The 12,817-nt window shown below is 37.0% G+C and overlaps 1 protein-coding gene across 4 annotated transcripts in view; it reads right to left on the bottom strand.

Annotated features, from left to right (window-relative positions):
* The window catches only part of LOC110449543 (protein Fe65 homolog), a 159,995-nt gene that overhangs the window by 33,028 nt on the left and 114,150 nt on the right, over window positions 1-12,817 (bottom strand). For all 4 annotated transcript variants that reach the window (XM_021496490.1, XM_021496486.1, XM_021496489.1 and 1 more), the window contains one exon: window positions 4,188-4,239. In XM_021496490.1, coding sequence (XP_021352165.1) covers window positions 4,188-4,239 — 52 coding nt within the window. The remainder of the gene's footprint in view (window positions 1-4,187; window positions 4,240-12,817) is intronic.

Here is a 12,817-nt window from a genome sequence, read left to right as displayed (position 1 = left end):
AATGTCCACTCAATAACTGTGATTCCACACACATGTAAACGATTTATCTACACAATGACGCTAAATCTGTTGGAAAATGTTTATGTAACCATGAGAAATTTGAGCAAGAATATAAACAGGTTGAAAGTGAGCTGAGGCTCACATAGATTTACCCCCTATAACTATACCCCCATTCCACCTCATCCCACTTTGCTCATGACCTTTGACCCTTACAAAGCTTGACCTATGACCAACATTATGATAAAAGGTGTAGAACTCAGTAGAACTCAATATAACCATACTATGATATAAATATTAACTAAATGTGTTCTGGGGTTCATGAGATGCCTTGTACACAAGCTTTGTACCACAGAGAGAGGCTTTTTTACCCGTGATCTTTGACCTTGACCGATGACCAATGACCGATGACCAAGAATCTAATCAGGTGTACTACAGACAGATGCTTGTGGCCTCATTTTAAGACAGAATTTGGCCTCAGTTTAAAATAGTGTGTGGCCTCATTTTAAGACGGCGTTTGGCCTCAATTTAAGAGAGCGTATGGCCTCACTTCAAGACAGTGTATGGCCAAATATTTGGACAGCGCTTGGCCTCACTTTTATACATTGTGAGTCAGTGACCTCACTTTGAAACAGAGTTTGGCCGCATTTTGAAACAGTTTGTGGCCTCATTTTGAGACAGAAAATGATGTTATGAGTCCCAAAAGTGATATCAGTAGTCTAACATCATAAAAAGCCACACTTATATAGATCTTTATAAGAAAGCTTCCCCTTGATTCCAAAATCGCACAGAGAAGAAATCCTTAACGACCAGCTGGAGACGAGAGGGACTCATTCATATCGCCGACAGCTTAAACATCCATATTTGGACATTTCAGACGCTGTTCAGTATCACGTCAGACAGTTCACGGTAAATCTTTTGGACATCTTTATTAAATATATTGTACTTAAATATACCAATTTAGTGTTTTATTCATAGATGTTTCTACTTAAATATGTAAAGGATAGAGAAACAGTAGCTCGGATTTGTTACCAAAAAAAAAAAAAAAATCTAGAAAAATATCTAAAAAATATCACACATCATGTAAAATTTAGGTCTGTTTTTATGAATTATGCAGGGCTGTTCGTTCCTTAAGATGATTCCTTTTGATCAAGCTGTCTTTTGTGCAAATGCACAGAACCCATTAAAACAGGTCAATAATTCAACCCATATTATCATAGCATGCCTGTAGAAATACACGTCAGTCTATTTCGAAAACCAGCACAGTGTTTTTTTCTGGTCTCCGATACGATGTCCCTACATGCAAAATGGTTATAATTTCTTTTGATTTTATTACCGTGCATTATTTCCTAGAAGTATCCAAGCCATTCTGTACACATTTATGCTTGTAATGTTTCATAGGCAACAGAGCAAACCCAACTATAATTGAATTATATATATGGCAGACCCTGAATTCATATAGTAGGACAGTAATAATGTATCGCAAAAACAAAACAATCAAGGATCATTTATTGCAAGTAAAATGTTGCTACGGTAACGAGGCAAAAATGTGATGGTTATTAAATAATTGATTGTAAAATATGAGTTTTTTATTCTTGACATATTTATCAAATATTGATCAATCCGTTGCATGTAACAAATGCTATTGAACAGTACCAAAACTTTGGATAAATGGTCATGGGTTATTTTTCTGTTTTAGTATGTAATGAATCCCAAGCTTTTTCTCTGGCAGCCTTAAACTCCAAGGCAGTCCTTTTTCAGGGACATTTATATAGAAATCCGTTCATGGTAAATATTTCCAATGCTGGATGCAAGTTCTTTACTATCAGACTGTAACATCATTATAAACAAAGGTTGTTAAAAGTGGAAACCAAAGAAAAAAAAAAAATTACCAAGTGTAAGGCCATAACAAATCTAAACCTTGATGAATGGGTCTTTTATTTCAAAACCTTCTTCTTTATGAGATATGGCTGATTTCAAAGTATCAAAGGTAACCTACAATACTGTTTACAATGGCAACCTTAACTGTAACCTACAATACTGTTTACAATGGCAACCTTTACTGTAACCTTTAATACTGTTTACAATGACAACCTTTACTGTAACCTACAATACTGATTACAATGACAACCTTTACTGTAACCTACAATACTGTTTACAATGACAACCTTTACTGTAACCTTTAATACTGTTTACAATGACAACCTTTACTGTAACCTTCAATACTGTTTACAATGACAACCTTTACTGTAACCTTCAATACTGTTTACAATGACAACCTTTACTGTAACCTTCAATACTGTTTACAATGACAACCTTTACTGTAACCTTCAATACTGTTTACAATGACAACCTTTACTGTAACCTTCAATACTGTTTACAATGACAACCTTTACTGTAACCTTCAATACTGTTTACAATGACAACCTTTACTGTAACCTTCAATACTGTTTACAATGACAACCTTTACTGTAACCTTCAATACTGTTTACAATGACAACCTTTACTGTAACCTTCAATACTGTTTACAATGACAACCTTTACTGTAACCTTCAATACTGTTTACAATGACAACCTTTACTGTAACCTTCAATACTGTTTACAATGACAACCTTTACTGTAACCTTCAATACTGTTTACAATGACAACCTTTACTGTAACCTTTAATACTGTTTACAATGACAACCTTCACTGTAACCTTCAATACTGTTTACAATGACAACCTTTACTGTAACCTTTAATACTGTTTACAATGACAACCTTTACTGTAACCTTCAATACTGTTTACAATGACAACCTTTACTGTAACCTTCAATACTGTTTACAATGACAACCTTTACTGTAACCTTCAATACTGTTTACAATGACAACCTTTACTGTAACCTTCAATACTGTTTACAATGACAACCTTTACTGTAACCTTCAATACTGTTTACAATGACAACCTTTACTGTAACCTTCAATACTGTTTACAATGACAACCTTTACTGTAACCTTCAATACTGTTTACAATGACAACCTTTACTGTAACCTTCAATACTGTTTACAATGACAACCTTTACTGTAACCTTCAATACTGTTTACAATGACAACCTTTACTGTAACCTTCAATACTGTTTACAATGACAACCTTTACTGTAACCTTCAATACTGTTTACAATGACAACCTTTACTGTAACCTTCAATACTGTTTACAATGACAACCTTTACTGTAACCTTTAATACTGTTTACAATGACAACCTTAACTGTAACCTCCAATACTGTTTACAATGACAACCTTCACTGTAACCTCCAATACTGTTTACAATGACAACCTTTACTGTAACCTTTAATACTGTTTACAATGACAACCTTAACTGTAACCTCCAATACTGTTTACAATGACAACCTTCACTGTAACCTCCAATACTGTTTACAATGACAACCTTTACTGTAACCTTTAATACTGTTTATAATGACAACCTTAACTGTAACCTCCAATACTGTTTACAATGACAACCTTCACTGTAACCTCCAATACTGTTTACAATGACAACCTTTACTGTAACCTCCAATACTATTTACAATGACAACCTTTACTGTAACCTTTAATACTGTTTACAATGACAACCTTCACTGTAACCTTTAATACTGTTTACAATGACAACCTTTACTGTAAACTTTAATACTTTTTACAATGACAACCTTCACTGTAACCTTTAATACTGTTTACAATGACAACCTTTACTGTAAACTTCAATACTGTTTACAATGACAACCTTGACTGTAACCTTCAATACTGTTTACAATGACAACCTTTACTGTAATCTTTAATACTGTTTACAATGACAACCTTGACTGTAACCTTCACTAGTGATAATTAACCAGATCAATAGCTACTGAGCTAATCGTAACTGCTTGTAGAAGCTATTCCACAGGTTTGTCAAAAACTTGTCGAGAAACCTTTCCTTTTGGGAGTTTGTTGTGACAGGAAATTCCATGTGAATGACAGACGAGGAGACAGGTGGAGTGAGATAACTCTCTCTTCTGGAAACACAAGGGACCAACGATCCTGTCTTCATTGGTCAACCAAAACTAAAACTGAGACTCAGAAGAAGCAGCCTGTCTTAATGAACAATATCTGAACAGGAAAATGTAAGAAGATTTGTTTTTCAGGTACGCTAGCTATCAGTAGCTGACATAGTCTTACCTTCACACTTCTCCCATCCAGCAGGAAGCACTGTCGTATCCTTGTCATTTTCCTGCCAAAGAGAAAAATAACGGTACATCACTTACATGCTTGTACAAATGTGCGATATCTGCAGCGACCTTATATTAGCAGGAAGCTACATTTCATGACATGCTGAGAAAATCATACTGATGTGCAATATTGCATAACCTACCCTCTTTTGTACTTAAATAGTATTGATGTGCTGAACAATATTTCTTAAAGCCCAGAAAGAATTATAGGAAAGGTGACAAAGCACAGAATAGGAATGTGATACTTTGAATGTCAGGATCCTGGAGTAAGCCTAAAGACCTCTCTGAAGTATATCACTACATCCAATACAGATGTAGCCATGCAGGAACGTCTATCCTGCTTTATTTCCTCTGTCTAGCTGTCTTTCAGTCTTTGTCTTTTTTCTTTTAGAATCCTGAGTCTCTTATGAAACATCTAATTATACATATCCCTCTTTTGGAATTTTTGTTATGTTTTCAAAAATTTGAACAAATGTGCATAAGTGAAATAATACACATTATACAATGTTTTAGTTGTAAAGTGGAAATTTGCTGAAACATTACAACTCTGCATTTAAAAAGTATTTCATTGCTTTTATAGTGATCACGAGTAAATTCCATTTGTATCCTATTTTCACTTGTGCTGAGCACCATGAATAGAGGTAGAAATACCCTAAACCCTTTTCTGAAATAGATAATAGGATCGCTTCAATTAATTGTTATGTCATATATATTGCCGCCTGTTTTCCTAATGAAAATGCATAGATAAACACAGACTATGATCACTAGTCAGAGGAGCGGAGAATTCAGCACAGAGGGAACAGAAACGATATCATAAACTTTGTTATGTATCCATGTAAAACAAACTGTTACAAATGTTTGGCATTCCTTGGATGACAATTGATAAATTTACTTGGGCAAAATTACCGGGAACAATGGTTATTGATCAAACATCAATATCTGTTGATGACAGAAACTGTTTGAGTCATCTTAAATCTATCAATTACATTCATATATAATGCACTGCTCAATTATTGTCGGAAAACCTTTCTTCCAAAAAGTTCAAATTCTGAACTATAAATGCATACATTCATAAGTTAAAAATAAAACCAAAAATATTTTGATAGAAACTACTAATACAAAGTTCAATCAATGTTGTCTAGATGTTTGTGAAAGTTCAATCAACATTGTCTAGAGGTTTGTGAAAGTTCAATCAATGTTGTCTAGATGTTTGTAAGTTCAATCAATGTTGTCTAGATGATTGTGAAAGTTCAATCAATGTTGTCTAGATGTTTGTGAAAGTTCAATCAATATAGTCTAGATGTTTGTGAAAGTTAAATCAACTTTGTGAAAGTTCAATCAACATTGTCTAGATGTTTGTGAAAGTTCAATCAACGTCGTCTAGATGTTTGTGAAAGTTCAACCAATGTTGTCTAGATGTTTGTGTAAGTTCAATCAATGTTGTCTAGATGTTTGTGAAAGTTCAATCAACGTTGTCTAGATGTTTGTGAAAGTTCAATCAATGTTGTCTAGATGTTTGTGTAAGTTCAATCAATGTTGTCTAGATGTTTGTGAAAGTTCAATCAATGTTGTCTAGATGTTTGTGAAAGTTCAATCAATGTTGTCTAGATGTTTGTGTAAGAAACTATAACCACTTGGAAGAGTAATATGTCCTGTATAGATTTCTATATACATCCCTGTAGTAAAAACTCCAACAGTACCAATATAAAGTACACAGTAACGCTGCCCTCTAGATGCAAAACCTCAAAGAAACCTACATAGATCCTGTTTGACACAAAATGCCATACGGCCATCGTACAGCATAGTCAAGAGCCGCCCATACTGTGGGTCATACTGAAGCTTACTTTATTCACGGCCTGGAAACACATTTGAACTCTTCCAATTCAAAGGTTGGAATAGTTCATTATGAAATTTCAGGGGTGAATGAGTTGACACAAGACTGGGAAATACAAACCAAGTATACAGTACTCAGCCCCGATACGCGCATAAACACGTTATATCCGTTATTTCTAAATCCGCAAATGTATAGATACTGATGCTATATAAATAGAATCCATCATGTTTAATAGCATTGCCATGAATTTGACTCCAAATAAAATCTACATTGCCTACTAATGTGTTGTAGTGTATTGATCAAGAGGTTCTCAGTCCATACCAATGCAACCTTGGTATTTCAGCCAGTACTCCAGGCCTCATAGGTATACCCTCCATAAAATCCTTATAAGCTTTAATCGGCTTCAAATCTAAATGATTCAAAGTTCCCCAACTAGGGACCATTTTCTAAGCCAATTTAACCTTAATTTGTTATATACCTGTGTTTTGCAGCATGTCAGACTCAGCGTGACTTAAACTCACTTATCCTAAGTACCAACCATTTACAACCATAAACATAGATAATGTTTTGATAGAGAGATACAAATACACTGCAGTGTGACCATCCTCAGTATCCAGGGGTTACGCTCACTTTCGCTCTCTACACCCCTGGAATATATGTCATAGCAAAATGGAAGGCTCAGTGTGCAGCACCTTGTGGATGAAACAAGAATACTAGTTTGATCCTTTGATGTACATCAAAATGATCTTGCAGGTTGCATAACGTAAAACTTATTGGCTTTGAAGTCGGGCATTACATCCTTCCTCTGTTATCTTCAAAGAACAAGTATCAGCCTAGTGATTGGTCAGGTTTTCTCACCCGACACCAATCAAATAGGTAGCCGCATGCCTTCAATTTTGCTATGACATATTCCAGTGGTGGAGAGAGCGAAAGTGAGCGTAACCCCTGGAGTATCGAGGCTGCAGTGTTATAGTCATATTACAACAATTTTGAAATTAGTCAGCAATGATTCTGAAAGAATCTGCAAGCTATTGTAAATTAACAAAACCAGAGTTTAGAGGAAAATAGATCAGGTACTAATTGTATGATGGTTCTATGATACACCTTGCTACGATATACATGTAAGTAAAACTGGGGTACTGGATTACCACATCTGACAAATTAAAACCTAAATTTTTCTCAGCAGAATTTTTGCAATTAAATTTAAGGAGCTAGATCGAGTTTGCCTGTATATCAAAAAGGTGATTTCTACAGGAGTTTAACACAAGGAGCCCAAAAAAAAACCATGGGAAAACAGGAGTACTTACAGGCTGATAAACTATTGGTAGATGTCAAATGGAAAAGGAATAGCACAGTATAACAGTGTTATTTCTACATGATCTTGGTGTTAAAGCTAGAATTATTGCTACCATCTTATGTAATCTTTCTCGAAGGTCATTGGAACTGTACTTGAGTTAGATGGTCTGAAACCTAAATGCACTTGGGGAGAACCTGCTTTGACAGGAAACAGCTGATCAGGTGGATTAAAAGGGTCTGTGACTATTAAGTATTCATCAGCCACTTTCATAGTCATTATTTATATTGACCTTGTTTGGGATATTTTATAGATAATCTAACCTCAACAGTATCTCCTTATTAGGACATTTTTATTACCCGAGAGTCGGACCGCTGATGTTTGACAGAGATATAGATAATCTGCTCACCAGACACACAAGTGTCTGGGTGTCCCACCGGCACTGTGTTACGACCACAGAAGGGGATCGTAAAACGCCTGTATCTCCCTCGGAAATGACCTAGGTTATCGCACAACAGACGACAGTAACAGTTTCTTGGCCAGAAATATTGGTTATAATATCCATCAAATTATGACCAAGGCTTAGCTCTTCAAACCATCATTATTTACATTAATATCTACAATTCTTGGCTCCACCTTCAAGACTGATGTGTATACCTGTTTTCTACAAGTGTGGATTGTGCAGACATTTAAGTTTCTCTGTGGCACCTGAAGATACTCTATAGAGTTATGCAGATGAACTGGGTTTTCAACGTCACTAAAACTCAAAATAACTGCTTACCTATTTACATACTTGGCCTTCAGTAGGCCTCTGTTTGTAATTAAACCCGAGTGCTTCACAAAGAAACATCCCTGGTGATGAAATGAACCATTGTCAAAACTTATACCTGATGTCTTGACAAAGAAATTGTTTTGGACCCGATGTGCTGACAATAAAATTCTTTGAAATTTAATTTCACATTTTTGTTTGATTTCTTATCGTTACAATTACATATGATTTATAGAATTAGAATTATAAAATTATCTCAAATGAACCTACGAGCAATTTCAAATGTGCTTAACAGGCAGATAATTAAGTTAGCATGAATGTAAACGAATTTATGACCTATTAAAACCACCGAAATCCACCTCTCATCAAATCAAGCCTGACTTTGAACTGATTTCTTTCCAAAACTTGACCTTGAACTGACATTCATGTAATCTTGACCTTGACCTGGCTTCTTTTCCAGATCTGACCTTTCACATTTGACCTGTACACCAATACTTTTGACCTAATGGAAGACAAGGAAGGAACTGGCCTGGGCCATGTACTGTAATCCCCTCATCTGACCTAATTGAAGACAAGGAAGGAACTGGCCAGGGCCATGTACTGTAATCCTCTCACCAGATCTAATGGAAGACAAGGAATGAACTGGCCAGGGCCATGTACTGTAATCCCCTCACCAGATCTAATGGAAGACAAGGAAGGAACTGGCCTGGGCCAGTTACTGTAAGCCCCTCACCAGACCTAATGGAAGACAAGGAAGGAACTCAGGCCGGGGCCATGTACTGTAATCCCCTCAACAGATCTAATGGAAGACAAGGAAGGAACTGGCCGGGGCCATTTACTGTAATCCCCTCACCAGACCTAATGGAAGACAAGGAAGGAACTGGCCAGGGCCAGCTGTACTGTAATCCCCTCACCAGATCTAATGGAAGACAAGGAAGGAACTGGCCGGGGCCATGTACTGTAATCCCCTCACCTGACCTAATGGAAGACAAGGAAGGAATTGGCTGGGACCATGTACTGTAATCCCCTCACCAGATCTAATGGAAGACAAGGAAGGAACTGGCCGGGACCATGTACTGTAATCCCCTCACCAGACCTAATGGAAGACAAGGAAGGAACTCAGGCCGGGACCATGTACTGTAATCCCCTCACCAGATCTAATGTAAGACAAGGAAGGAACTGGCTGGGGCCATGTACTGTAATCCCCTCACCTGACCTAATGGTAGACAAGGAAGGAACTGGCAGGGGCCATGTACTGTTATCCCCTCACCTGACCTAATGGAAGACAAGGAAGGAACTGGCCAGGGCCATGTACTGTAATCCTCTCACCTAACCTAATGGAAGACAAGGAAGGAACTGGCCGGGGCCATGTACTGTATTCCCCTCACCAGACCTAATGGAAGACAAGGAAGGAACTGGCCAGGGCCATGTACTGTAACCCCCTAACCATGTATTTATCAGGCTACAAGTCCAACACCTATCACAAACCTGACAGGCTAATTTTCTTCAAGTCAGACACCTGATGTGGATGCGGTAACAAATGAAACATCGTCAGTAATTATTCATCGAATCTAACCACCGGTGGGTTCATTATGTAATCATTTAGTTACCGTATCCAACAGAAAGCAAGATCGGTGGCCGTGTAATCAATTCACTTACATGTTACGATATAAACTTGGCTGAACCGCCATTACATATAAATAGCTTTGTAACATCCAGCCACCATTTATACTGTACCAGACGGAGGTGGTATATATCAGTGTCTCACTTATAACGGTCATTTGATGATCTGCGCTTAACATTTTAGATGGTTTTCCCTGTACAAATGATCCCTATGGTTCCCTCTCCAAAGACAGCTACTAGACAAGAAAGGGTTTTAAGCAGGATCTGTCCGTCATTAAATGCTTACTTTAACATTGAGCTTTGGCGATTTGAATTTTAAATGAGAATTTGAGTTATCAGGTTGGATTAAGGTAAGTACTGGTATTTGTACAGTCTGTCTCACTGAAATTCTATGGTTTCTATGACAACCAGACTTTAAAAAAAAAAAAAAAAAAAAAGTCTGTTCCTTCTTCTTCATCTGTTTAGTTTAACTATAGTTATTTCTTGAAAGGAATATTTAAGAACCAATCGGGTAATGCTTATGTACCAATACTTTGACCTGATACTAAAATCCACCAATACTTTGACCTTGCACTAATTATATATAAATCCACCAATACTTTGACCTTGCACTAATTCCACAAATACTTTGACCTTGCACTAAAATCCACCAATTCTTTGACCTTGCACAAAGTCCACAAATACTTTGACCTTGCACTAAAATCCACCAATACTTTGACCTTGCACTAAGTCCACAAATACTTTGACCTTGCAATAAAATCCACCAATTCTTTGACCCTACACTAAAATCCACAAATACTTTGACCTTGCACTAAAATGTACCGATACTTTGACTTTACACTAAATTCACCAATTCTTTGACCTTACACTAAAATGTACCAACACTTTGACCTAACATTAAATCCACCAATACTTTGACCTAATACTAAAATGTACCACATATCATTACCGTAGTTCACCAGTGATAAGCCCAAGGGGGCCTTTGCATGAAAACATGTCAAAAGTAGCAGATGGGTTTGTTACCAGGTATGTCAGCCCATGTTTTTTTACGGGTCATAAGTCCAGACTGGACATCGTAGTCTCTTAAGTTTTAAGTAATTTAAATATTCTAACACCTTTTACCTGTGATCTTGAATGTATTTCAGGGTAATTTATTTGAACAAACTTTTTAGTTATTCACCTCAATAAGCTTTGTGGCAAATTTCAATATTCCAGGCCTTGCAGTACTAGACAAATATTTGTTAGAAGGTTTAATTCTGGCACAAGGTCAAGGTCTTTTGTGAACAAACAGCTAAGCCCTTTACCCTAGCAAGCTATGACATTGTTTACTCACAGAGGCATATTGTGCCAATTAAGTGAAATTAGAAAAGTTTGAAGGCAAACAAAAATAGACTTAAAAGTGTCAGCTTACTGTCTTATGCAACATTGAGAGACAGGTTAATTTCTGTGTGAGATAAGCTCTACCTGATGGATGGAAATATGAAATGCATTAATCGGAAATCCACAATAAGATGCATTAGTGTTCAGGTATCCTTTCAGTTAACTCATTTATCCCCGATATTTCATGATGAACAATTCCAATCTTTGAATTGGAAGGGTTCAAATGTGTCTTCAGGGGTGAATGTGTTAACTACTCCCTTAAGACGGCAGCCACTGTAACATGACAAACTAAGTACAATGCTTCATGACATCTCTTTCAGCCAAGGACAATACTAATGTGATTATGTAAAGCATCCCTTGTGTTTCCCAAACTTGAAGACTACCTTGATGAGTGGCCAGACAGAAACTTCCACCGTTGGAGACATGGAATCATCATAGTGACTTCTACGTACACCTAATCACCTCACAAGGGACGAAACAAAAATGCAGCGATAACCGATCAACACCAGTAAAATAGCAGTGGCTGTTTTAATGGTAACCCGCATTGCCATTATCTATTTTTAGACAATAAAAGCAAAGTGCTGTTGCAAATAAACAAAAGATAGATTTCTAGTCCCTCAATCTTATTATGGCCCAATCCGATTTTATTTACAGAAAAAACCCAAAATAGAATTAAGTAACTATTAAGCATGCATCTTTCTCTAGGGGAAGGAGATCAACACGACTTGTATTAAAATTCTTTCATCTATAATCTACACGTTATCAAAGTTCCTATGTTCTTACAGTGCCTGAGATCCAGTCCTTTATTGGTTTTTGGTTTGGTTTGTTTGTGTTTTATGTCCTTTTAACAGCTATGGTCATTTATGAACATGCCAGGTTTTGTTGGTAGAGGAAAGCCAGAGTTCCCAGAGAAAAACCACCCACCTACGGCCAGTACCTGGCGACTGCCCCAGATAGGCCTCGAACCCGCGACCCAGTGGTGGAGGGCTAGTGGTAGCAGAATGTCAGACGCCTTAACCACTTGGCCACTGCGACCCCCCTTTACTGGTACTCAAGATTCCTACTAATGGATGTACATATATTTTGTTATGTATCATTTCTTCCTTGATCTGATGAAGAGGGATGTGAGGGGGAACTGTTTCAAGAGTGAGTTTTAATAATTATCCAAGTTTTATTCCCTGTTCATCATTTGACTTTTTGCCTTTAGATCATTATCAAACTCCAGAATATATAATACTGAATCAAGGTGATTTAACTCATTCACCCCTGAAATTTCATAATGAACTATTCCATCCTTTGAATTGCAAGAGTTTAAATGTGTCTTCAGGGGTGAATGCGTTAATAAGCTGTTTTTAAAAATAGTAACATTGAGTTAATATTGTATATCGCCGACCTCCATGTGATTATGATTAAACTTATGAGGATGTAGGAAAAATGATGTCAGTGACAGATACAGATGCAAAAATGGAGAGAACTTGTTAGATAGGGGTTGAGGTACCAGTGGTGTTCATGCAGTCTATAGACCCCCTCTCCCCCCCCCCCCCCCCCAGTGTGCTAGTGACAGAGCGATCACAAGGTCAACTCCATGCAGTTTGGGTTGTCCTTCAGACAGACACTATTTTTTGTAATTGCTTATTTCTTTCATATGGTACATGTGGGTATTGTTAATATCTGAGGATT

Source organism: Mizuhopecten yessoensis, unplaced genomic scaffold (assembly GCF_002113885.1).
Source record: "Mizuhopecten yessoensis strain PY_sf001 unplaced genomic scaffold, ASM211388v2 scaffold4631, whole genome shotgun sequence".
NCBI lineage: Eukaryota > Metazoa > Mollusca > Bivalvia > Pectinida > Pectinidae > Mizuhopecten > Mizuhopecten yessoensis.
The sequence above is the reverse complement of the archived record's forward strand: the minus strand, read 5'-3'. Positions and strand labels throughout refer to the sequence as shown.